Source organism: Rhodnius prolixus, unplaced genomic scaffold, assembly GCF_049639745.1.
Source record: "Rhodnius prolixus isolate KJV_2025 unplaced genomic scaffold, Rpr scaffold_1, whole genome shotgun sequence".
Lineage (NCBI taxonomy): Eukaryota > Metazoa > Arthropoda > Insecta > Hemiptera > Reduviidae > Rhodnius > Rhodnius prolixus.
In genome coordinates, this window is record NW_027411581.1 from 65,818,612 (window position 1) to 65,846,588 (window position 27,977).

Below are 27,977 nucleotides of genomic sequence, written 5' to 3' on the forward strand. Positions count from 1 at the left end.
CTCGAAAAGTTGTTTTGTGCGTGTGTGTGTGTGTGTGTGCTAGTATTGAATTTTGTGGATTTTTCGTTTTTGGTAGATACCAAAGGGTCCAAATATTTGGACCGATTCCTCGCTAATTTGAATCCTTAATATAATATTTTTTCGGCAAAATACGGTATGAATATAAATTCATATTTAATTGGACTATTAAATTTTATATTTTATTTTTTGATAATTGCAGTGAGACAAAGTAGAGTGAGTTTTTATTACATTTCTTCTTTTTTAAATTTTAAATTATTAATTAAATCAATACGTGAACTATAGAACATGTGTTTAAATTATTTTTGAAATTAGTGTGAGAAGGTTATTAGTCTAGCAAAGGGTGAACGGTTCTACTTCTTAATAAATAATTTAAAATTTTTTATTGATTTATTATTTTTATTTACTGACAAAAAACATAATGTTCAGAACTGCAAGTTTACAATTCCAAGATAAATGGTCATATAGATAAAAGAAAAAGTAATGACTATTTGTAATAATCGCCGTAAAGGTTATAAGTCTCTGCCAAAGAGTAGTGAATATTCCCAAAGTAAACAACATACGTCTTTTTCCACAAAATTGTTGTACTTGAATGAGTATTTAGAATTCTTAGATTCAACAGCTAGAGTTATTCAAATCCATAGATTCCATTAACTATCACTTTACAGGAAAGCTTGATGATCCATTTTTCCTAGAAATGCCCTTAATCGAATTTTAAGTGCAGCAGTAACATTTATTCATAAAAGAAAATTCACAGGAAGTTGTAATCTAATAATTCCCCTATATACTATCCAGAATGCAGAAAATTACAAAGCCAAAGAACAAATATATAAGACATCTGGTAATACTGTAATTATGTAAACAAAGTATACATTTTGAACATCCTGCGATTTATATAAATATATTTGAATGTACACTATGAACGCTCTAGCTCAAAAACTGAAAAAAAAGTTGAAGTTAATTTAAAAATGTTTTCTGTGCTTAACCCTAGAGGACGTGACCATAACACACAAACTTATATGTACGAATTTACGTTTTGTATCCAACACGCGTTACTTTCAAAGCGTCAGAATGAATTATTTACTTAATACCATGATTATCTTATGATTTACTGCCATTTAAGAATGCGCCATTGTTTTTTTTTTTACATATACGAGGTGTGTTCAAAAAGTAACGGGAATTTTTAAATTTCGCGGGTTTGGAGAGTCTGATTGTAAATTTTTTTTTTTTATTATGTTGGTACACATGCCCCTGAAGTACGATAAAATTTTCAGTAATATTCATTGTTTACTTCTTAAGTGGCAGCCGTTAAGGTTAGACGTGTTTTTCGAGCTTGGCGATTTTTGTTTGTTAAAAAAAATGGATCAAAGAATTTGTATTAAATTTTGCGTAAAAAATGAAATAAAGTGTGTGAAATGTTAATAAAGGCATATGGTGAGTCTGCTATGAGTAAAACAAGGATTTACGAGTGGTATAAGCGTTTCCAAGATGGCCGCGAAAACGTTGAAGATGACGAACGACCTGGACGTCCAAGCACATCAACAACCGATGAAAACGTGAAAAAAGTGAAAGAAATGGTTATGAACGATCGCCGAATCACAATCAGAGAAGTCGCTGATGATGTTGCCATATCAATTGGCTCATGCCATGAAATTTTTTCGGATGTTTTGGGTATGAAACGTGTGGCAGCAAAATTTGTTCCAAAATTGTTGAATTTCGAACAAAAACAGCGGAGAATGGAAGTTGCTCAAGAGTCACTCAATGAAGTCGACAACGATGCGGATCTACTGAAACGTGTTATACCAGGTGACGAAACATGGGTTTACGGATATGATGTCGAAACTAAGGCTCAATCGTCCCAGTGGAGGCATTCTGGATCGCCAAGACCGAAAAAGGCTCGACAAGTGCGGTCGAATGTGAAGGTTATGCTCACTGTGTTCTTCGATTTTAATGGCATAGTGCATCATGAATTCTTGCCACAAGGTCAAACAATCAATAAGGAGTACTACCTACAAGTTCAACGCCGTTTGCGTGAAGCAATCCGAAAAAAACGCCCGGATTTGTGGCAAAACAATTCATGGATTTTGCACCACGATAATGCACCTGCTCACACTTCATTGCTTGTTCGTGAATTTTTGGCCAAAAACAAAACTTTAACGATGCCCCAGCCTCCATATTCGCCAGACATGGCTCCATGTGACTTTTTTCTATTTCCAAACATAAAGAGAACATTAAAAGGCCGTCGTTTTACAAGCATAGATGACATTAAAAGCGAATCGCTGAAAGAGCTGAAAGCTATCACAAAGATCGAGTTTCAGAAGTGTTTCGAGGATTGGAAAAAGCGCTGGCACAAGTGTATTGTATGCGAAGGGGACTACTTTGAAGGCGACAATATTAATGTAGATGAATAAATAAATATTTTTTTCAAAAAACGAAAATTCCCGTTACTTTTTGAACACACCTCGTATTTCATAGTAAAAGAAAAATCTTGTACAATATTTGAGTTTGGTACAGAAAAACAAGAAAAGAACACCAAAAATGTAAATAAAAAAAAAGCACACATCGATATAAAGTAAACAATCTGCGTACTAAGTAGGGTTGCCAACTCTATAAAGTTCCAAAAAAGGACACCCTAAAATAATTAGGTAAATTCAGGGCCGTAAAAAAATAAAATTTTTGGGGCCCAGGAATATATATCATTCGTATTCCTTCTTTTTCTTTTAGGCGTACATGCAGAGACTCCGGCTCCGGGAAAAGTCCCCTCTCCCCTGTCTGTAATCTGGCCTGGGTACAATTATATCTTACATGTTTATTCATGCAAAGTTCATCGTTACATCAATAACCTGTTGACCTATTCAGTTCAGTTTGAACAGACAAAACAACACGCCAAATGAAGAAGTCTCGGAAGTCAGAACTTAAATCAAAAATACAATAAAATAAATTAGATTTGTGTGAACAATATCTGCAAAAAAAAAGGACAAAAGGCGTCCTTTCCTAATTTAAGAAAGGACAAGTACAACCAGGTGTTTAAAAAAGGGCAGTTGGCAACCCTAGCGAAAGGTAACCCATGAAAAACTGCTGCGATGATCATGGTACTGCTGGAGTTAACGATATATCCTGTAGCTCATCAGAAAATTGGGTGGCTCAAAATCTTAACGATCGGAGAAAAGTTTTTTCTTTTTTTGGAAGTTTTGATCTTCCTCGTACTCTTTCTTTTTTCCCCATATTCATGGTGAGCGAACAAAAAACTTAACAATCTTTCAATTAAAGAGTTAATTTATTTTCCACCAGTCTTTCTTATTATTATAAGTAATATTATCATCATTTTGAAAATTTGCAAAGCTAATAGAGCACAATATTAAATAAAAAAATATCAAATGGCCATTACAGATGGTAATATAAATTTAAATTAATCATTTCAATTGCAGTTGATTAACTGCACTCAGTATCTTATTTTGAACTTTATCCACATATCCGTCTGACAATATCTTCTGACATTGTTTTAATAATGGTTTAGTCATCTCATCGAAATAATTTATCTGATGATCAAGAAAAACATTTAATCTGTATACAGCATCTCGATTGCGTTCATTTTCTTTTCTGCAAAAAAAAAAATGCAAGTAAATAAAAATTTTAAAGTAACTCAGCAACTTGTAAAACATAATTTCAGAGAAAAATTAATTATTACTTAGCCAAATGACCAATTTTTTGTTCTTGCCATTCTAGAAGTAGTTGCATTAATTTATCTTCTAAACACTCTAATAGGTATAAATGTTGTTCATATGAAACTTTTATGAAATTATGCAATGATTCTGGTTCTGCGAATATCTGAAATATATTTTTTGTATTTTCTTTAGTAGTTTTCAAAAATTAAATACGTAATTACAAGAAAATGAAGGTGAAAGGGATCAGCTGATTAGTTAAAGAGTTTAACTGGTTTCCCTCCGCGGAGTGTCCAGGTTCGAATCTAGCTGCTGGCTCTTAATTTTTTTTTTTTTTAATTAAGTACTAACCCATTTTAATTCTTGCGGCAGATTTCCTAAGTGTTGACGACGTGCATGAAAATCTGTTACTATTCTATTCATAACCTCGTATATGGCTTGCTTAAATTGTTTTTCTGTATCTCTAATGTCAGTAAAGACATTTTGAAATGCTTCAACCTGTTTGTTGATTATTTCTTTTAATTCTAATTCAAAATTAGTGTTGGTTTCCTGCAAAAAAAAAAAAATGACGAAATATAAATGTTCTAAATTTTATTACAGAAAAAGAGGTTTACCTGATTTTTTTTTTTTTTTTAATTTGAATTGTTCATAAATTAAAATTTTTTGAATGAATCTCTTACTAAGACTTTTAGAATTATCATTGATCACAAACTGCCATATTGGCAATAAATTTAGAAATCCTATTGTTTAAATGTATAATGACTACGCTACACAAATGTGGCCCTTTCGAGAGCAATCTCCTTAAAGAAATATTGTTGGAATCATATTCAATTTTTATGATCATTATTAATAGACTTAAATAAGCCTCACTTTCAATCTCAAAACTTCTTTTTTTTTTTAAATTTCTAAATAAGACGTTTTAAACCAACCAGAACCTACCTTCAATTATAGTAAGTTGGAGTTTTGTATAAATGTATTACGAGTATAACTACGTTATACAAATGTGGCTCTTTCGAGCGATCTCTTTAAGAAATATTGTTGGAATCATATTCAATTTTTATGAACATTAATGATAAATTAAAAACGCCACACCAATAAATTCAAAACTTTCTTTAAAAAATGTCTAAAAAGACGTTTGAACCAACTAGAAAACCATCTTCAATTTATATTAAGTTGAGGTTATCCATCATTTTTTTTTTTTTTACTTTTTGCAAAAGTTTGTAGTAAAAAACATTACGCTTAATTGCCGACTTTATCAAAATTTTGAAAAAAGCATTTTTGTTTGCCATCTGTTTCTAAAACCATTTGCTCTAACGTTATCGAAAAAAAAAAACGAGAGATTAGACTACAAATTTGTTGGATTTGGTTGCTATCCTTTGGGAGGTTAAAGCAGTGTGGCTTATTTTACATAATAATTTAGAAGTATTAGTGTTTAATATCGTTTCATGTAGTTTATTTATTGTGATTGGTCGACTGAAAATGATACCCCTTCAATTAAATTGGGGGAAGCTGAAAGTTAAAGAAAGAAACATTGTCGAAACGTTTTTACGTCGACTTAGATTTTATTTTATTTTCTAAATAAGGAATTATTTCCTTATTAAAACATACCTTGGCATACTCAAAACGTCTCATTTCAAGATCCATTAGTTTAAACCAACTTTGCTTTATTAGATCGCTGAAAAGGAATTTCACTTCTTGAGAACGTTGTAAACTATCGACCAAAGCTTCCACCGGCTCTTCTGATTTAATTGAAAACAAATCTTGCAATTCTCTTTTCCATTCCCTCCTTTTCATTCGAAGTTCACACAGAATCCTGTCAGTTTAGCATCATCGAGAAAAATATAGTAAGGTTTTGTTTGTTTTTTTAAATTTAACTATTATTAATTTAATGTTTGTCAACATTTGAGGCTAAAACAGCCAGTTAGTTCAATGCTAGATTCTGAAGAAGTTTTTTTAACAGACAACAATGTCTGAAGAATTTGCTAAAGAGGTTCGTGGAAGGTAATAAACCTAAAGGTTACTAGCTGTTTTCAGACCCAGGAATTCCTGTCTCCCGAGTTCAGTTCATTAATAATTATATTGTTTTATTCCAAAAAACATTACCAAAAAGAAAGTACAGTGGATAATCAAGAGCATGAAAAACCGTCTGACGGAGGTTGATGGGAAATTGAAAAAACAAGTGACCAAGTTTAATGAAAGTACAGAAATACTTTTATTTTAATACCTTAAAAATATTTATTAAGGTATTTTAAGTAGGCGCCACGGTAGCCGAGTGGTTAGAGGCGCGACCTGCGAAGCTAATATGTATTGTGGTAGTGGGTTCGATTCCCGGGTCTTAGGCCTTGGAGTTTATTTAATGTTTAATAAAAGAAATTTATAGCAAAGTATGTTTGCTAGTCGACACCTAATTTGGTAGCTAGGACGTAAAGCACGCCTGAAAAAATAGGCAATTACTTTACTTTTTACATTACCTTAAAAATTCAACCTAAGTAGATAAAAAAGAGGCATAATATATCCTCTAAGTGAGCTACTTTGATAAGTTGTTCTCAAGGTTAAACAATGGAACTTTTTATTTTGAATTAAAACATTCTGCTACAATTTTAGAATTGCATCAAATTAATAATAAAATAAATCAGTACATTCTTAATGATTGTTGGTCATAATTAACCATCAAAACAAATAGATAACTCTGGGCACGACCAACAACTAGGAGATACGTATCTTCTGATAAGATTAAGTTGACTAGCCTTGAAATTATAGACATTGTCCTATTGCAAAGTTGATTATTTATTATAGGCGGAACATATAGTTTCAACATGAAAGACCAAAAGAAGGTAATAATTCACCTCTAAGATTAAGATTAAGATTAGATTATCGGAGGTGGGTCCTACGTCCCATGGCACCGCATCCAAAAGAGGCTTATCCCATTTGGATCTAGTAGATAAAAATCTCCCCTACTAAAGAGATGGAGGACTTTCCTACTAGTTCTTTTTGCGCTACTATCTCCTTTGGTCGCCAAAGATCCAAAGGTTTTATAGCGCAATCACACAGCCAATGAAAGGCCGTTTCATCCTGACCACAATCTGCACAACAGTTCCGATTAGCTAATAAGACCCCACCTTGTACAGGATGACTATGCCCTAATGTATACTGTGTAAAAATGGATTGGGGGTGTTACGGTGTATGCTGTTAGACTGGGATACCCGCAGGATCGCAAGGTACCCTGAAGAAGTGGCTAGTCCACTTCCCCCATAGGAGGAATTCATCCTTATGCTGCTGACACAAAGATAGAACTGTAGAGTCATCAATGACCCAATGAAAACGGAGGAAATTCACTGCTTGAACTCCAAAATAGAAAAATCGAAACGGAAAATGGCCCAGCACCTAGCTCCATATATTCCTCCCGATTTTCTTTTTTTTTTTATTTGTTTATCTTAATTAAAAGATGAGAAAAAACACAGCTTCCAAGTACCAATATTGGGCAATGAAGACTGAATGTCCCAAGAATGACTCAAAGCTAATGAATTCCAATAATTGACCCACAGAGTTCACATGGACTAAATCCCTTCCCTTTATTGGTGATTATTATTAATTATTTCAGTTGATTTATTTTTTTAACACTGAAATTTGTTGAATTTTTAGTATTTAGCTTTTGTGGCGCCATGATAGCCAAGCAATTGCTTGGCATGGCACGTAAAGTTAAAATGTATTGTGTTCAGATTACCGGTTTAGGCCTTAACGTTTAATATGGAGAACTGTTTAAAGAAACTTAGAGAAGTCTCTGTCCACAACCATAATTAGGTGGTTGGATGTAAAGCACTTCTAAAAAATTATTTATTAGACCAATCACTTACTGATCAACCATATCGCTGCATATTTTTTCACGTTCATTTGAACCTTTCTCAAAATTTTCTACTTCTTCTTCTCTTAAGACGAGATATTCTTCTCCTATTGAACATATTTTTTTAGAGAAGTTTGATAGTTTTTCTTGATAACTAAAAATGGGTACAATATTATTAGTTTTTCTCCTTAAAATAATAATATTTACTTCAAAAATGTTGTATTTCAAAAAATAAATAAATAAATTTCTGCATACTCATTAAAAATGAAAACAGCCTCCTCGCCCACAGTTCTTATAGCATTATAATTCGCGTCATCTGCCATTAGAAATTCAAAAAATTCATTGTCATCAAATCCTTCTATCATAGCTCTTCGTTGATATTCTTTCCTTTTTTCTTTTTCCTCGAAAGCATCTTTGAGCTCTTTCTCGATAAGCTCTTTTTCCTCTATTTCTTGTACCATTTTTCTACGAACAATGAAAAGAAAAAAAAAAAGAAAAAAAGATCCATTTTCACGGCAAAACTTGTAATTTACCATTTTGTAAACAATATGTTTTGATCGATATTAATTGCAATTGATTTTAGTCAAATGAGGGTTGCGATTGTTATCATATACAAATTGAAGTTAGCATATGAACCCAGAAAGATTCTAGATAGCTGTTTCAAATAAAATGAATGTAATCAAATGAACTGTAGCCATTTGATTAAAAAAAATTTTTTTTTTTAAATCACTTTTTTGAACTCTAGGTCCTAAAAGCGATTAATTACACCAGAGAATCGAATAGCATGATATCGATAATTCATACGAAAGAAATACATAATTTTGGTTATAGTTCAGTTAGCCCCACATAGTTGTTTTGTTACAGCCACTTAATAATTATTTCAACATTTTTGTTATATTAATAATATGTTTTTGTAACAATAATGTTTTTGGAGTCGCCAATAATTTAATTTTTTCAGTTTTTTTTTTTTTTTTAAATGTTTAATTCTTAATCTGAAAATGTAATAATAGAAAATAATTTTACAAATTTAATGATCTTCCAATACATCTGTCTGCTTCACTGATAAAACTATAATCATAGTAGACCAATTGTGGTAAAAGTGCACTAACAATTTCCTTGCAAAATTCGTTATCATTTTCCAATTGTGTCTCGGATAGACACAGTGATTTTAAAGATTTTAAATTTCTCAGATATTTGATCTAAAAATCACAAAAAAAGAAAACCAAATAAATATCAACATTTCTAAGTGTTATACGTTAGTAGTATAAAATTAAACGCACTAATGTACAAGTTTCATGAATCAATAAACAAGAAAACTCTTAGCAGGTCTTCGCCCTCCTTTAAGGAAATCAATATTACAATTAATAAATTCTGAACTTTTGTTGGATGAGGGGATTTGAAATTGCTACACGTTTTGGCACGAATCGTTGCCGTGCTGTGGTTCCGTTTCCAACTAGTATTAAATTAAATAAAATTAGTCATTTAAATTACGAAATTAATTTTTAACATTAAAAAAGAAAAGGGTTTACTTTAGTTATTTACTTCATGGGCTCTCCCATTTTATTTATTTATTTTTATTTTTTGTAAATGATTATTTGGTTTTCTTTGCATTGTATTGTAGAATACAGTTTCTCAATCTTTTTTATCTCAAACATTAGATCTGCGACCCAATAGTTTATTTTATAATTTTTTATTGTAAAATAAGAAAATCTGGTTTTGCTAAACACATGATTTTTCTCTTGCTAATATATTCTCATTATTCTTACGATTGATCGATTTTGACAAAACTTTAACATAATTCCTACATGGTAAATATCGAATCAAAACTTCTGCGATGTCACTTTTATTAATTACGATACTATGCATGCATACATAACACGAATATTTCTGATGAAAAAGCAAAATCGAAAATCTGCGCGATTACAACTTTTTCTTGGAGTTTCGAGAGGAACTTATCATATCAGGTCTTACTGAATACACTCAAATCAGCTTGATTGTACATGTAAATGATAAATAATCATATCTTAAGTAAAAATTTAAGTTAAACTACATATTTTTAATTAAAAAAAAAAAATTATAACCCTTACTATAAATTACAGATCAAGGCTTGTTCAAGTAAAACAATCTCTCGATTAATTCAATTTTTTTTTATAATAATCTAAAGAAAAGTTAGATTTTTGTCGTTAAATAATAGTAGAACATCATTTTCATCAATTAACATAAAATACGGAACAATTCATGCAGAATTTCTGGTAACAGATTTTTATATTATATTATTATTCCTTTAACGTTTTCACGCGATCCATTATAAATTTAACGTGACCCAATATGGATCGCGTACAAAGGTTGAGATTTTATCAAGCAAAATACTTACGCATTCTAAGTTGTTAATGTTGTTACCTCCAACGCTCAATAATGTTAATTTAGTCAGTTCATCTAAGTTCTCGATTTTTGAAATTCCATTTCCATATAAGTTAAGTACTTCTAAATTTACTAACTTCTAATGAAGACAATAAAATGAAAAAAAAATAATAATTAGCACATTTTAAAAGAAAACAATGTTAGCAAAGTTAAAAAAACACACAATGTTAAAGGTATACTTACATTTAAATTCTCAATTTTTTCAATTTTATTAAAGGAGAGATTAAGTTCAACTAAATTAACTAATGTGTCCAATCTTTCTATTTTCTCAATTAAATTATTTGCCAAAGATAACACTTTTAAGTTTGGCATAACCCAGAGGAAATCAATTCTTAGTATATCTGAAATAGGAGTAGAAACTGATATTAAAACTTAGAAGATAACTTTTGTTCCTAGTTATACAAAAATATATTATTAACATTTTTTTAATATAATGTTTCAAATTTTTAACGATCCGCTGTCCAAAGAATGCCGTTTTAATTCGTCTTTTGATTTGTAGACAAGGAACACTTTTGCAAGTTTAACGTTGTTTAGAGATGCTAAGTTTTTTCAAATTCTTCTCTTCTTTTCATTCAACATGAAACAAGTGCGATAGACATAATATGCTGTCGTTAACTATTCAAATGATATATGTACATGAAGATAGATCACTTATAATTTCAAGTTTTTCACGTAATAACGTTTACCGAAACAAACTTTGAAAGCCACTACACTAAAGGTCTTGGTGGTTCAAATTATTAATTTCTTTAGCATTGTTTTTATTTTAAATGCAAAAAAATACGACAAAACAATAAATCAAAGTCACTTACTGAAGTATTCAATCGCTATATTGGCACAATTTTCAAAATCACTTTCATTTGCTACTGCTTTACTTATCTTTCCTTCGGGACAATGCTGTAGAAGAGCCTTTCTAAGAAGATCAAAATTTATGACGCCAGGAACGGATTCATAATCTACCAGCACTTTCTTTTTCATTTCTTCTTCGGCCAATTCTATCTCTGAATGAAACTCCATATTTAATGTATTTCATTAAATAATTTGAAAGATTGGTATTCTTCTAGTTTATTTCAAATCTCCAAGGTGACTTTTTCTTGGTGGGGAATAAAGTACAATGCATTATGGGTACTGTGCCTAGTTCCCCCAACTCCTCGTCTATAAATTGCGAGTCTAACATATGATTAGATTTAGATTCTTGTGGAATTGTTGAAGTTACAGATTAAGACAGGTAGTGTTCTAAAGAGATAAAAAAAAATATGACTTCTTTTTTCGGGGTTGGCGGTAATCCTTTCTCCACTCCTGTAGGACAAAAGATTGGTAAGTCAAATAATATTAAACTCAGTAAAATAAAATGGAAGTTACATGATTTTTATACTGCTTACCAGACCTAAAAAAAAAAAAAAAATAGATTATATAATATGAACATTTCTTGAAAAGCGTCCTTTTTAAGAAGTAAACATTACATGTTAGGCTTTCTTCTTTAACATTTTTTCTTTTATAATATCAGTTTATTGCTTTTCCTAATTATGAGCGAGAAAATGGATTCCCTAACTTATAAATCAAACCGACTATTTTAACGAATTATTTTAGCTAAGAAACATTTAAATTGTTATTATAATAAATAAAACAATCTAATTTGCAAAAATAATATCGGCATTATACTAAATGATTATTGACGGAATTAATAAATTAATTACTGAAAAGGTATTTGAACTGTTATCACAAGTTCTTTAATGGATAATAGTCTTTAATAGTTTGTTTGACCCTGCTCTAAAAATGATACAGTTTTAGGAATTAAAATCTTAACTGCATTGTTGGGCTCTATCCAATAACTTATTACGTTTATCAGTGTTTCGTTAACTTGATCAGTTTCTACAAAATATAAATTCAGATTGATATCCCAGTGACAACGTTACTCTCTTATTAAGAAAAAGAAAAGGTTCTAGTAATGTAATTGTGAACTCATTAGGATTTTTTGAAAAATTACATAAAATGTAAGTTATGGTAACCTCATAATTCTGTCATTTTGTTATCAAACCAGTTAATTAAAAAAATATGAGAAGTGGAAGGACAACTGTGAGGAATAAAGTGAACTATACACCTTACTCTGTGTCCTTTTAAGAGACTAAAATAATTTTTTTACCATTTCTGCACCTTTATTTATGTATCGCCATTTGTTGTAATACGTGTTTTAAATTCTTTTTCAGTGTTTTATTTGAATTCTTGTTTTTACGTATTTCGTTGAGTGATCTTTAGAAGTGCCTGCGTTTAATACTTGTTAAATGTTATGATGATTATAATTGAATTTACTATTTTCAGATAATGTATTTGTACGAAACCATCCTTCTAGTTACTATAGAATGGTCCGTCAATTTCTTAGCGATATACAAGCGCCGATTGTAAAGTGCTTTTTTCTTTCTTTTAGAACAAGCCACCGATGGATCACTTGCTTCTGAAAATTGGGCCCTCAATATGGAAATATGTGATCTTATTAATGAAACTGAGGAAGGGCCTAAAGACGCAATAAAAGCAATTAGGAGGCGGTTGCAGCAGTCTGTTGGGAAAAATTACACCATAGTTATGTTTACATTAACGGTAAGGTTAATCTTAATTGTAACTAAAGTTATTCTGTTGGCAATAAACTTACAATTTCTCAACGGTAGTACGCTGCGCTTTGAGAAGTTGAAAGACCTAATATATCTTGGATAATATTACATTTCAAACAATATTTTATTTAGCCACAGTGGTGATTGGAAGCATATTGATTTATTCATCAGTCAATTAATTACCTAATAATAAATGCATAGATATTTGTATTAGAGCTTACCAGTGTTTTAACTTTTCTAAGAAGCCATTTGAAGAATAATAAATATTTTGTTCTGTGAAGATAAGGATGAAATCAACAGAGGGGTGAAATAATCCACTAGACAGTTTTTTTGTGTGAATGCAAGTTGCCTTCGATTTTTTGTTTTTTTGGTAAAGAACTGTGTAAATGTGTGGGGATTTGCTAATGAAGATCACCTAATCAAACGATGGACTATCGATTTTTTTTGTAATCTTCATTAATCATGTCATCCTCTTCAGATTACTTTAGATTATCTTATTACTCTACTAGATTATCTTTTTCAGGTACTCGAAACTTGCGTTAAGAACTGTGGCAAGCGATTTCACATTCTTGTTTGTAACAAAGAGTTTATATCTGAATTAGTGAAATTAATTGGTTAGTAAGTTTATTACATTTTTGTCTCCTAACAAAAAAATTAATGCTAGCAGTACCTCTTAATTTCAAATTTCTATGTTAACTTTATTAATTTAGTAAAAGACTTGAAAAACAGTTATCAGTTTACTAAGATTTTGATTTCTGTACATCCATAAATTTTCAGGTCCCAAAAATGGTCCTCCAACAGCTGTGCAAGAGAAAGTTCTTAGCTTGATACAAAGTTGGGTAGATGCATTTCATCAACATCAAGATTTAAACGGAGTCGTTCAGGTGTACCAAGAACTCAGAATTAAGGGCATTGAGTTTCCAATGACAGATCTGGATTCTATGGCTCCAATTCACACTCCAAAGAAGGTTTGTGAACTGTAAGAAATGTGTGTTTGCGAACTGTACAGTACACTTTTCAGTGTACTTGTATGATAAGTATAGAATATATTTTCTTAGAAATATCATTTAATTTAGCACGAAGTAGAATTTTTACTCTTGGTAAAAATACAATGTTATACTTTATTTATTTTTTTTATAGATTGAATACGAAACTTGGTCTTAATATATTACGTAGCTGATATGTACACACAATAAAGACGAATAATAAGTTTTAAAATCTTTATCAAAGAAAAAATCTAAATGTATTTCTTTGCAGTCTGTAAAATCTGAACCTGAAAGAGTAAAAACTCCTCCACAAGCCACAGATCAATCAGGAATGGACAACGTTGACAATGTAGTGCCTACTGGGACTGCTGTTGGCATAGCCCTTACTCCTGAACAATTGTCAAAATTGAAGGCTGATTTAGACATAGTACAGGCAAATATGACCGTTTTTGGTGAGATGTTGAATGAATTATCTTCGCCTGGTCCTCAGCCACCTGCAGATATGGAACTGTTTCAGGTAATTTGTGCATTTAAAAATGAGATAGGCATTGACTAAAGTGTCATTAATCGAATTGTACCCTTCCTAAATAGCTTTCATGTTATCTTTTCTTAAAAGATGTGATTTTAAAGTGACCTAACGAGGTGTTTGGGAAACCGTGCAAGATTATAAAATTGGGACTATAATAAAGGGAGCTGCTAGAGACTAAAAAATAATATTGGGTTCGAGCACTAAATTTTTGGGAAATCTTATTTTATTACTTGTTCGCTTCTTTTTATTTTGATCATCATGGTCGAGTGTTACAACCAATTTTTAAATATTTACTTTCAATTACATTAAAAAATTATCAAAAAAAAAAGGAAAACTACATTATTAAATTCTTAATGTCTTTGATTTTATCAGTCAAAATGTCGGCAGTCATAGCAGTGTTGTTTTCGTCCGATTTGTCAGCGAGTGTAGTACGAGATGGATACATGTGAAGTTGAAATCTCTACACCAAACTAAATTTAACTCTGATGATGGTCCCAAAACGTTCAGGGATACAATAAACGTTCGAGTTACGGACGGATATATGTAGTTCAAGGACCAACAATGCGGACCTAACCACATTTTAAAATGCATACCTTAAATTTGTAAAATTTTACTATTTTTGCGATGTACAGTGGTCAAAAAAAGTATTCATACACTCAAGTTTTCTTACTTTATCTACTGAACTTTTGTTTCTAGGATGACTATTTCTTCAGCACTGAAATCGAAGATAGTAACAATGAATTTAATGCTCTCATTTTCTTTTATAATCATAAAGAATTGATTAAAAAGCAGAAAAATAATTTATTGTATGTAAAATAAATATTCATACACTCAGTCTGAATGTTATAATTAACACAAAACTAAAGACCTAATATTTTGTAAGCAATCCCTTTGCATTTGTTATTGCCTGAAGCCTCCTTGGCGTAGATTCCACCAGGTTTAGTGTCTCTTGAGATGTGATTTCTGCCCATGATTTCTTTAAATTGGTAATGAGCTCTTTTCTGGAAGAACATTTCAATTTTCGAATTTTTTCGCTCCAAACAAGACGCATGAATTTTCAATAGGGTTTTATTTTTCTGCTTTTTAATCAATTCTTTATGTTTATAAAAGAAAACGAGAGCATTAAATTCATTGTTACTATCTTCGATTTCAGTGCTGAAGAAATAGTCATCCTAGAAACAAAAGTTCAGTAGATAAAGTAAGAAAACTTAGTGTATGAATACTTTTTTTGACCCACTGTAAATTCCGTCAGAAATTGGGTAAGGGCAGGAGGTAATACAACGACTGCAGAAGTAACTTTTACTTAAAAGATCAGTTCTCTCTGAAAATAATTGAGCTACCTAGTCTTGAGGATTTCAGGTTGTAAACCAATTTGATCCAAACATTTTGAGATATAAAATTATCATATTGGGATTGGGTTGTTTGATCTTGATTTCATGTTCTGTACTTACTGATAAAATTCATGTTTAAGGAGCTTCATACTACTTTGGTTGCAATGCAAGAGAGACTTGTTGAATTGATCTCGAAATTGTCCAGTGATGAAATTACTGCAGAATTGTTGCGTATAAATGATCACCTAAATAATCTGTTTTTAAGGTTAGAATCCATTGATTACTAAGAATAATTCACAGAAATAAATTCTTATACTCTAGATTTTTGTAGTGTCTAACGCAACTAAACGATTATTAGACCATTTATCCATAATATGTGAATAACTTCTTAAAAACAATTGTGAAACAAGTTTTTCATTGACATAAAAATTATTCTATCCTTCTATAGGTATACAAGGTTTGAGAAAAATCGTAATGCTAAAGAAGGTAATCAAGGTCTTGATGAAGCTGGTTTACAGTCAGATTCTTTGATAGATTTAGGAGACGAAGCTACTGGCCCCATACCAGCTATAACAAAACAGATGGGCAGTTTAGGTATTTATTTAACCTTCCAATTTGGTGAAGGTTATTTAACGTCACCCATCCATTTTTTTTTTGTAACATTTGTGTCTCATATACACACTTAGTAAGTGTTGAACTATTGCTTGAGCAAGTGTTGGAGATTTTTGTTATTTGTTTTATTTATTACAGCCGTAGGACCAATTCCTGCCGCCACATCACCTGTAAAATCACAAGTTCGACTAGATGCTGCTGATTCTGACTTTGATATGTTTGCACAGTCAAGAAATGTAACTTATGAAAATTCCAAAGCAGGGTAAGTTTCAATTGTTTTGTTAACAGTAGTAATTTTGCTTATTGTAAAACGGATTAACACTGATCGCGAACGATTAAAACTTTAAATAAATGACCCCCTTAAGAATTTATGAAGAGAGGGAATATTTTGCGATTAGAAAATTAAATTTTGTGATTCTTTTTGAATTTGGATTTTTTTCGACTTAAGTCCACAAAAAGATTGAAATTTAAAAAATAAGAAGAGAGCATGAAGTGAAATTAGCATAGCCGTTCGTATATCGTAATAATTGTAATAAAATAAAGTGTTAGATTCATTTAACAAAAACTGCTCTCAAGATAGGTACATCAAACCGTTTTATGTAATCATTCGCTCAGTTGAACGAACTAAGTTTTTTTTTTGTGCAACTTAATTTTACTGCTGTAGGGGGTACTTAGGCAGAATTTTCTTGAAGGAAATTGATTGACTTCGCTAAGTCACTTTCCGGTTTCAGCAGGGACACTGAAGCGACTGGATTTCCCTGTGATTTTTTTTATTTTCTCAACTTGAATGGTTTACTCACATGCACTACGCGCACAGTGCATTTTCTAAATCACATTTTCGGATTCAGGAAACGTTAAAATGGATATTTTCGGTTAAAATAAGGGGAAAAAACGATATGAACGCGTCCTACAGTAAGGAGAGAACGTCAATGGTTAGCTGAAACACATCTACAACATCCTGAACGAATTAAATGCAGGAAACAAGAACCTGTTGCACTAAAGGTTAGACGTTTATATTTCGGGGAACCAAAAAAAAAAAATCAATTTCTATGCAAATGAATGAGAGTATTGCAATGTTATACAAATGTGCACCGTTCCAGAGCCAATGCTGCTGCTTGCAACTTTTTTCTTTCCATGTAGTTTACTATTCAATACTTAATTCAAGTTTTCATATGTGTTAAGAGTTCAATAAGAAAAATATCAATTTAGATTAGATTAGAGTGGATAATAGATGGGACGGGACCTACGCCCCACGGCACCGCAGCCACAGAAGATTTATTGTGCCTTTTCCCTTTGGATCTAGTAGACGAAACCTCCCCTCCAAAAGAGGTGGAGGACTTTCCCTACTAGTTCTTTTTGCGCTACTATCTCCTTTGGTCTCAATGAGCCAAAGGTTTCACAATGCAATCGCTCAAACAACAGGTGAGAGGCCGTTTCCTCCTCTTCCTGTCCACAATCTGCAAAACGGTTCCGAGATGATAAGCCCCCATCTTGCGCAGATGCTTCCTGAACCTACCGTGCCCCGTGAATAGGCCTGTAATCAGGAGTAATGTAATATCAATTTAAGTGTTCTACAATTTGAAAAATATTGAAAATCGTTAGCATAGAGAATTAGTATTTTAGAGATTAGAGTAGACTTCAGTCTATCTCAGAACGAATAAGTGATTCTTAATATTATCACTTTATTCTTTTTTCTACCTTTCTTTAGGTTCTTTCAACAGTCTTCTGTTAAAAATTTTTGGAACAGGCAATCAGTAGGTTTTTGTTCCAGATGGTGTAAATAGGTAAAGTTGCTGCCAAGAAAGTAATCACATAACCTTTGTATGCCAACTACGAAAGTACATTTCTGTAGTACCATTACTTGTCCCAGTGAAGAGCTGCTATCGAGATATTCCTTGTTTTTTCGACCTATATAGATATATTATGCAATTTGTTCTCAGTATCTTTGTTATGAATTTTTTTTTTAATGTTTAGGTTAAGAATTTTATGAAGATGTACTTATAATGTTAAGCTTATTCACTAAATATAATTGGCATACATATATTTTTATAAATGATTAAGTTTTAAGTATTGTAAACATCTGATTGTATACTATTTAATAATATATTATGCAATTTCCAGAGGAAGCACATACGAGTCAAACAGTAAACCAGATCAAGTGAGCGGGAATTTAGCAGCTGCAGCTGAAGCCAGAGCACAAGGTAGTCCTCAGAATGCAGCAGCTGCGGTCAGTTCATTTTATTTTACAGTCAGTTTTTTTTAATGTTTCAAATTTTAAGATTTACTTAAAGAAACCTCTCCATTTGGAAATAAGTAAATATTAGTACATATGTTAAATTAGTTATTCCACTTTGTATCCTAAATTTTTGATAGAGTTTCTGGCTTGTAATAAATTTCTGTCTTAGAAAGTTGGTGATCCTTAGTCATCGTAAGGGTAACTAAAAGAGCTTTCTTTTGATCATTTCAATTATTTTTTAAATCTTAGAGTACTGTTCATTTCTTTTTTATGTTTTTTGGTGACAAGATACATTAATTCAAAAGGAAGAAAGATTATTGTCAATTTCAATTGATAATTTTTGGTTATTTCTATTTATGCCCAGCATTCAACCTAGGCACTAGGTCCATCTACAGGGCTTTTTCTTGACCAAATCTTTGGTTAATGTTTTACGTTATGCGTGTATCCCTTAAAAAAAAAAAACTGGTGTGTCTTCTGTCCTGACTGTTGACGTACCTCTACAAATCAAGGAATGGAAACTTTCACAGACTTCTAATCCCCCTGTTGGTGTAGTCAGTCTTAAACAACAATATATGTATTTGAATGGGGCGCCACGATAGCCGAGCGGTTAGAGGCGAGACCTGCGGGTTCGATTCCCGGTCTTTTTAGGCCTTGGATTTTATTTAATGGTTTATAAAAGAAATTTACAGCAAAGTATGTTTGCTAGTCGTCTCCGTCTAAGACATCTAATTGGTAGTTGGACGTTAAGCCTCGCCTGAAAAAAATAGGCGATTACTTTACTACTATATATTGGAATAAAAGAGTTTATTTTTATTTTTTAACTTTCGAGTTTTCGATAGGCTGAAACCATTTCAGAGAATTTCTTAATTTTCGTAAGCAAATACTTTCGTTACTTAATGCTACTTAAGCATTTGTATTGAACTTCTCGTTTTGACATTAAAATTAAAGAAAAGAGACTTAAGTTTCATTTCTAAATGCCAGCCCGTACTAAAAAAACCGAGGGCAAGAAAGTCGACGTACATCCTGAGTGTTTCGTAAAATTGGAACTGCATTGAGAATAAGATATTTTGAAAATTCAGTTTAAAGACATTTTCTTTTAATTATACGTACGCCTTTTTAAGAATATTGTATCTTAAACGTTGTAATACAAGCATCCTTTTATCGTATTGTCTTTAGAATACGATATTTTTTTTTTTATTTTATTTCTATTATTTTACAACAACTTACGAAATGGAATTTTGGTAAATTGAAAGTTTTAACTTATAATGAATTGTTATTTATTTAACTTTAGATGCAAATCTATTTTATTATTAGTATATTTTCTAAACTGCATTTATTTATTTATTTATTTTTGAGTATTGACACTACATATATTTTGTCATTTTGGGTACTGTGTCGGTGTGAATGTCTGTCTACAGGAGTCTGTAATAATGGTAAGAAAAGATTTAGAAAAATGAAAAAGAATCTTGCAAATGCTTTGCATGCATTCATTAGGACCGCCCGCCAATTATAGAAATAATTTTTAATTTTTAATAATCATAAATAGCTAATCAACCTATTCATTACAATTTAATTATTAAAGATATAATTTTACTAATTTAATAGAAAAAAAGAATACAGTTGTTATGTTCAAGGTTTATCTTACATAATTGTAACTCATTGACTTCTTCATATCAATCTGTATTTTTTAGAATACTGAAATTTATAGTTATCCAAACTTAAATTGATTTAAATGTAATTTTTCTAAAAGATTTTCTTAAATGTGCTATTTTCTGATTCTTTCGTTTTTTAGATTGCTTTGTTTAAATAAGAATTGCTAGAATAAAACAAAATTATATTTTGCATTTTGGATAGTGATTCATAAATATTTTTCGTTCTGTTCGTTTGCACGAGCTAGTCAAAGCATTTGTCTAAAACCTCCTTTTTCTTGTTATCCTTTTGAACAATAATTCGTCAATACAGATGTAAGATAGTAGCACTTCTTGATCAGACCTTGATGAGATATTATTTTTGAGGAATATTAAGTTTTTGTCGAGTATAAATTTAAAAAAAAAAAAATCTTGACGTCTTACTTTTTTTCAGGATAATTTAAGTTTTTGATATTGATAGATATGTTGGCCGTCATTTGAATTTAAGTTGGCAAGATTTGGCTCCTAAGAGTATACGTATAGCTGGACGAATGTCAACAAACATTCTTTGATTGAGCTCTCTAAATGTTCGTAATTTTTTAAAATTTCCATCGATTTCTTAACGACTCACGTATTGTGGTTAAATCATTTTTAAAAATGTCTTTTACCGGTTTTGAGAAGTGCGGATTTTTTTTTTTTTTTAAATACAGTTTTCAGTTGAACATGATAACACGAATTTCGTATTTCTTCTAAAATGGGTCACTGAAGATTCTTAGCGATTGTTTTATCTTTAAAAAATAAATAAATAAATAAATAATTTGTGACATCAATTTATTTGAAGGCACATTATCTTTCAAGTTAGTATTTTTTAAAAACTTTTTCTGAATACTAAACATAACCTGTACACTAAGTCTCTCAAAAAACAAGTGTCCATAATTTTGAATTTGCTCTTTTCAAAACTGAAAACCCAAGAATATGTTTACAGTTTCTACTTATTTAATAATTATTGTATAGTATTTTAAAGTTCTTAACGTCCATTTCTTTCACATTTTAGCTCATTAATCAACCATTTTCATGCAAACATGCTTTTGTTTTTTTAATCTTTATTAACAGTTTCTCAAAATCCTGAATAATCAAATCGATTTCGTAGTTTACATGATGAAGTTCTTGTTTCAATAGTATAAAATTTATCTAATCAATACTTTAAAAAAAAATAATAATCCATTATATCAGATTTTTTCCGTTTTAAAGTAAAATGTGGAGCCACAAATACTACATTTTTATCCAGTTCTGTTGGTTATTATTTGTATTTTTACTTTAAGACGTTAACATCTGCGGTCATTGGGGCCCGGTGTTCTTTTCAGTGCACTACCAGTATCCGGTTAGTGTTCTCTCAGTAATGTTTCTATTATTACTTCAGTAAAGATTAAGAATTTAGAAATTAACATGTTTAACAATTTTATTAATCTTTTAACACTGAAAATAGCATAATGGAACTATTACTATTTGAGTTTCTTGGAAATAATATTTAAAAAAAATGAACTTTAAATAAATGTTAAAGCCCAAAATGATGTTTTTATCTCCAGGATACCCAAATTCTTTCAGGTATTTTATTGTTTATAGAAATTTTAAGGTTTTTGCAAACTTGCACTGTTATAATTAAGATCAGTGAAAACTAAAAGATCGTATTTTTTTTTTACCTGCGAACATCCTGAATACATTATCTTTAAATTATGTATGAATCCTACATTTAAACCTAATTTTTATTTTATATATGTATGTATATCATTGAATTTTTCTTTGTTACGATCGTATTACGTATTTTGCAGAATTTAATTGCATTACGACAAGAATGAATTATGAATTCGTAGTGAATGTTTAAAGAAAAAAAAAAATGAACATTTATTTAATTATTTTTACTTTTTCTTAAAATTAAAACATTTTAGTTGAGAGAATTGTGAATAGCCTTGTGTTTGATTGTATTGAATACCATGTCAAATAGGTTAGCCTTGTTTTGCATGGTTAGACCTGCATTATTGACTGTTTAAAAAAAATTTGCATTTTGTTGAACCTGCTTGTAAGTTTTATCAATTCAGATGTAAATTTTTTTTTTTAATCTAGAGGGAGGGGGATATAAAAATTTTGTTGTTTTATTTAAAAATAAAAATCATTAAATTAAAACAGTTCTTGAAGTTTTAAAGTTAACAAAATTAGATAAAAATAAATTTGTTAAATTTTTAATAAATATTAAGGTATAAAGAATTTTCTTGTAATGGAAGAATATTTATTACAGATGCATAAAGAGAGTGATTTTGATGAAATGGCTGCTTGGCTTGCCGAAGGTGTAAGTTCTGTTTAATACTAACCTTAACTGTGATTAACTGTTATAACAGCTGTTCAGTTTATGTTTTAGTTTTAATACGTAACCTCAGTTGCAAACTTGATAAAAAAGGGCCAACCCTAAAGTGTCTTTTCACTTGATATACAGGGTGAACCAGTAAGTATTGTCCATAGGCCTTACTGTGTGTAGTACATCTAAAGTGGAGTTCAATGACGTATTAGCCAACTTCATAATTTTCACTGTTCTTGAGTGACGTCACTTTAAATTTTTTTTTCCTAAAATCATTACCTTTTTTTTCCCAATAAAAATGTAATTACTCAGAAAGTTTTAGTCCGAATTCGATTCTTGAAGACACGGTTAGAAAGACAGAGATAAATTTTCAAAGAATTGATACCATTTCGAAGCATAAGTTATTCTCCTAAAACAGCCTCAATCTTCCTCCTGGATACTGCGTAAAATAAAAGAAATCGAAATTTCATTAAGAAAATTCATTAGGCCCTTATGGGGATCATTATCCGACCTAGGTGCTGGCCACTTTTTATGTAAAAGTTTCATTGTCTAATGTGGGCTTTCAAACGTGGTATATCATTTTCCAGGATACCTTTTCGTCTTCGTAAAAGAGAAATTACGTTTGTTTTTGGCGAGAAAACGTATTCAAAAGCACTCAACAGTGTTAGTTTATCAAGTTGTTTAATTCATTGAAAACTCTTTTTAGATGGACCAGTAGTCAATTTTTAAAGTAGGCTGTCTTAAAATAAGGAAGTCAAAGATTACAAATTGCACTAAAAAAAAAAAAAAAATTCTAAACTCTCTGAAATATTTGAGAAAATATTTTAAACAAGTACTATTCAAGAAGAAATATGTATATTTAATTTATCTCAATTTCTAAGGGTGGTGCTGGAGGTGGAGAAGAATCGTTGACAAGTTCTGAGTTTGAAAGATTTCTGGCTGAAAGAGCTGCAGCAGCTGAAGCACTTCCTACAACTGGTAATCCTGCAGCTGCTACGGTGGCTAGCCCAAGGCGGACAGGCAAACATGCTGAAACTGAATCCTCACTTTTTGCCCTTTAGGTATGTGTGTTTTATTTCTGTTTTTGAGCATAAGAAATGCAAAAGATTTTTTGTAGCTACCATCTTATTAAAAAAAATATAATTAGAAAAAAAAACCTTTTCGAAACTTTGTTTGGACTTGTTGAATCTTGCTCTGGTATTTTACTACAGGCCTTTTGGGACTGAACAGTATTAAAATCGATCTATTCAATCGATCGTTATTCTGCGAGACTTTTATATTTCTGCTATGGAAATTGTTGTTTCATTTAAATGTATACATATATTTTTTTGTTTCAGAAACTACTAAACTCTCCTGAACAATAAAATTTCCAACATATTCTTCTGTACTTATAATTTTTTTTAAAAAAAAAAAAACTTTCATTCCTATTTGTAACGTAACTAAGAAAGGCAGGACCTTAACATGTTAATAAGTCTATGAATACACGTTACTAATGTTAAAATGATTTTATTTATTATTTATAAATATGCCTACAAATGAAAAGTAGGCATAAAATTTATATTAAAAAAAGAAGATATATAAAAAAAATAATAAAAGTGATATAAGTTATATATATTTATATATATATATGTGAATTCCATTTATTAAGATACATTATATTTAGAACAGATTATAAAATATTTACATAGTATACATTATAACATATGAAATATACGTATGTATGTATATAATAATATAAAAACATTTATGTGTGTATGACCAAAGCTTATGTGCATAAAAAGGTGGATAGAATTTTATGCTTTTTATCTTAAATAAATTTATTATTTTATTTTATTACCACCTCTGGCAATGTATGGTTGTTAAATTTATGATAATTGTTAAAAATATAAAAGTATGATTGTTGTGAATATATTTTGTATAAATTATTTTATCTAACCAAAAGTAACATAAACAATCAATAAGCTACATTTAAAGAATTTAAACGTTAAATGGTAATGTAAAGTTAAAGTAAGTTATTGAGATATTGAAGGTAAAATTTAGTACGTTTTGCAACTACTTCAAATTTCAAACCTCTATATCTCCCTTCCTATTGATTAGATTTTAATCAAACCTTAACCGAATTGTAGGGAAAACTTTTCTCTATAACAGTATTGAATTGCAATGTTCTAGTAATAATAGTTATTGAGATATTGACGTGTAAGTTCCCTTAAAGTGTTATTCTGCTGTTACACCTTATGTGGAGTAATGCAATCGTTGAAATAATTGCCCAGTCGATTAACCAGTTAATCGATTTGCATGAAATAATTGTCATTTGATTCGATATTTTTGTTGACGTGAATACGTCTTTAAATTTGAATCATATGGTGGCAATCCAAAAAATCTAATGATAACAAAATCAGAGGATACAGTTTGGCATTATAGTTTTGAATCTATCGTCTACATCCAAAATTAAATTAGACCACTGGATAGCTAAAGGATCAAAGAATTCATTATGATAAGCGAGCACTGTGACGCATCGCGCGCGGTGGAGATAATTTTGCTGCGTATCGAGATTTGCAATTAGTATAACTTTTGACTCGAGAAGCTACGATGAACGTTTAAGTTTTAAACGTTAGCTGTCGTCACAATCTATCGATTGTGTATAAAACTTTAGTGTAACATAGTGGCAGTAAATATAATAAGGTGTTAGAATAAAAAAATATCAAAAATATATAATGTCGGCCTATACGCGTCGAAAAGCAGAGATCGTATACGGTTGGAAAGTGCTCAAGAACAATCGAATGGTAAAAGTCGCAAAGCCGGTGGTGTCGCCATATATCGCAACATCAATAGCTTCACTGGTTGTAATAGAGTTAACATTGACATTTCGGAAATTTATTTGGAAATGAAAGACACAAAAGCTGGTGATGTCTGTCTAGTAAACGTGAAGGCCAATGTCATCTTCAAATTCGTACTCGGGTGTGTGTGTACATCCATCCGGGCACAGCGTTAGCAGAAATTAAACTCTTTATGTTACGATCGTTGATAAAATATTCCAAAACCATCTCTAAAATTATACCCGATTACAAGCCTGATCTTACTACACCAATTATGATAGTTGGTGCCTTTAATGTTGATGTCTCACAAAACCGCTCATTGCCCGACTTCATGCTCAGCGAGTTCAATTTGTCTAATATTGAAACTTCTCCAACAACGTTAGGTAATACCTATATTGATTTAACGTTTACCAGAAATCTCCATGTATCTTGTACGCCATTTGTGTCGTACTTTCCGTATCACTGACCTATAATTAATAAAGCTATATTGTAACACAGTAATTATTTGTTTCCTTGATTTCATCCTAAATACATAAATAAAAATATTTTATATAAAAAATATAACCCGTTACGTAAACGTATACACGTACAACACACGGCCGTGTCCATGACACAGCCACAATAGAGCTTTTTTAATATAGCTTTGGTTGATCTTTATGTCTACAATCTACATAACTTAGCCTTACTTTAAGAGTAGTAAGGCCACTAATTAACTATTATCTATAATCTTTGCCAGATTATGATTAAATTTGGCAGGATCAAGTGGGTCGTGATTTACTAAGTGACATCCTGTTCTAATAGCTATTAAAGGCAAGTGTTACAATCTTCTGTTTTTGAAGTTTAATTTCTATTTGCCTTTTTAGTAAAGGAATACTATAATCGCAGTTTAATTTTACTATTCATTTAAAAATACCTTTCAATTTTTCTTTTGGGACTGCAACTATAAGCATTCTTTAGAAACATCTCTCAAGTAGTACTTACGGTTCCAACTTAATGCTATAACAGGATATAATAATCACGATCAAGATATATTGTAATTTCTGAAATTTTATTTTAAAAGTTACACTTAAGATTGTATCTATGGAAACTGTTGATTTATTGGCAGATGTTATTGTATATCAACTATATTGCATTCTAGCTACAATCTAGATTTCACTTGAAACTATTACACTTTATTAAAAAGTATTGTAAATGGCATCAGCTAATGTTAACAAAGAATCAGTTTCACTCAATGATAAAGATACGGAAAAGTGTGTTAAAGAAATGGTAATCGATTCAACAGAAATTTCCAATTCCAAAGAATGCGTACAAGATGTAAAAGAAATAGAAGAAGAAAGAGTGACCAAAAATGGAAAGAAAGTTCATGAAATAATAAGAAATGTAAAAATGACTTTACAACACCTTGACGAATGTTTAAAGGGTACCCACAAGACGGAAATCAATTTATTTCAAGAAGAGCTGAAATTAGTAGCGGATAATCAGCAATTATTATTTCAATTAGATAGGGAAAAGTTTAAAAATGCTCAACTAAAAAGTAATATTTTATATTACACATATCACATAATTTGTAGCCTTCGTTAGAGAAAATATTGCAATCGGATAGATTATCGAATCTGAGTTTTTATTGGAGGTTCTATTTTTGAGATGATAGGTTCCTAAAATTCAGGTTATTAAAAATTGGGCTCTGTGCCTGTATCTGACCTTTCCAATAACTGGAAAACTGATAGTTCAAATTTGATATTTCATCTAGGTTTCTTCCATGGTACATGGTAGTAATTTGAAGAAAATTATTCCAAGTGAAACATTTCCCAGTTCGTACAATAGTGGCTTACAAGAATCTCTATTTCACGTATTTAAACATTTTTTAAAGCACTTCTTTAGTGTAATATACATACTTAAAACTTTTAAAATGTCGAATTCAAACTAAAAGACGTGGCAGCAGTTCTTTTGTTCTCTCAGTTTTTCTCATAAAATCTTTCGGTTTGATCTATTTTTTAAATATTTACAAAGAAATACGCATATTATTTTTACTTACTTAAATTTCGATTCATTACCCTCTCCTCAAACAGCTTGAAAGAAATTGAAAAGTGTAAACATTAGTTTTAAGATAAATTGGATGAAATATTATTGTTTTTTTGTATTCCTTTCACTCCCCAGGATTTGCTAGTTCTGGCAGTTTATATTTTCAATCAAGACCACAAAAAATTACCCATGACATGACAAATGAATTGAAATCTTTGAACGATAGATGCAATATATTGACGGATGTACTAAGAAAAAGAGACTGTCAATTACGCAAAGCAAAACAAGAAATTGAAATTTTACAAACACATAATAATAGTTTACAAAAAGTAATAAAATTTAAGGAAAGAAAATATATGAGGCTACTAAATAAATTTGCTGAATTAAACTACAAAAGAAAACCTGTGGTATTTATAATTTTTTATTTAATAAATTCTACTTTGGTATTTGTTATAATAATAATTTGCAAATAAGGCGTTAATATAAATATTTTAATATATAATGCACAACTTATTTTGCTTTTATTCATTTTGATGCTATTAATTAGGATGATAATAATTCTGAACAAATAAAACGAGAAATAGTTAATTTAAAAACACAATTGAAAAACCGAGAAAAGCAGAACCAAACTCTTACATATATTAATAATCGATTGAAGATAGCGCTGACTAGAAACAAATCGATGTATGATCTTTCAACGCAAGTAACTGAAAATGATTTAAATTTTCTTCACAAATGCCTAATAACTGGTTAATGTTAAAAAAATATTAAAAATAAATTTTGAAAGTATACTGAAATATGACAAAAATAATTTTAATTATGTTAGCATATAATTTAATTTATTTATTAGTATAGTACTTGTTGTAATATCTATCATTCATTGGTTCAGAACTCTTTTTAGTCATAGATCAGTCATATTTAC

At 30.5% G+C, this 27,977-nt stretch overlaps 2 protein-coding genes across 5 annotated transcripts; one reads left to right on the forward strand and one right to left on the reverse strand.

Annotated features, from left to right (window-relative positions):
- Nucleotides 1-3,276: 3,276 nt before the first annotated feature.
- Ppr-Y lies at nt 3,277-10,973 on the reverse strand. 2 transcript variants are annotated; one of them, XM_074112627.1, is made up of 10 exons: nt 10,752-10,973; nt 10,126-10,283; nt 9,896-10,021; nt 8,545-8,720; nt 7,777-7,986; nt 7,535-7,675; nt 5,289-5,493; nt 4,032-4,229; nt 3,707-3,846; nt 3,277-3,618 (listed from the first exon to the last, which is right to left on the reverse strand). In XM_074112627.1, exons 1-10 carry the CDS (start codon nt 10,954-10,956, stop codon nt 3,432-3,434), a joined length of 1,746 nt encoding a protein of 581 aa, XP_073968728.1. In that variant the 5' UTR covers nt 10,957-10,973; the 3' UTR covers nt 3,277-3,431. The 2 variants fall into 2 exon arrangements, with proteins under 2 accessions (XP_073968728.1, XP_073968729.1); XM_074112628.1 differs by lacking the exon at nt 10,752-10,973 and adding an exon at nt 10,362-10,640.
- A 141-nt stretch (nt 10,974-11,114) lies between these two features.
- On the forward strand, nt 11,115-27,456 carry LOC141446164 (TOM1-like protein 2). 3 transcript variants are annotated; one of them, XM_074112631.1, is made up of 13 exons: nt 11,115-11,256; nt 12,365-12,534; nt 13,069-13,159; nt 13,323-13,513; nt 13,803-14,048; nt 15,532-15,656; nt 15,840-15,985; nt 16,142-16,265; nt 18,125-18,230; nt 19,658-19,672; nt 22,161-22,211; nt 23,099-23,278; nt 27,191-27,456. In XM_074112631.1, the coding sequence occupies exons 1-12, from the start codon at nt 11,196-11,198 to the stop codon at nt 23,276-23,278; spliced, it is 1,506 nt and encodes a 501-aa protein (XP_073968732.1). In that variant the 5' UTR covers nt 11,115-11,195; the 3' UTR covers nt 27,191-27,456. The 3 variants fall into 3 exon arrangements, with proteins under 3 accessions (XP_073968732.1, XP_073968731.1, XP_073968734.1); XM_074112630.1 differs by lacking the exon at nt 27,191-27,456 and adding an exon at nt 23,555-24,124; XM_074112633.1 differs by lacking the exons at nt 19,658-19,672; nt 27,191-27,456 and adding an exon at nt 23,555-24,124.
- The last annotated feature ends 521 nt before the right edge of the window (nt 27,457-27,977 follow it).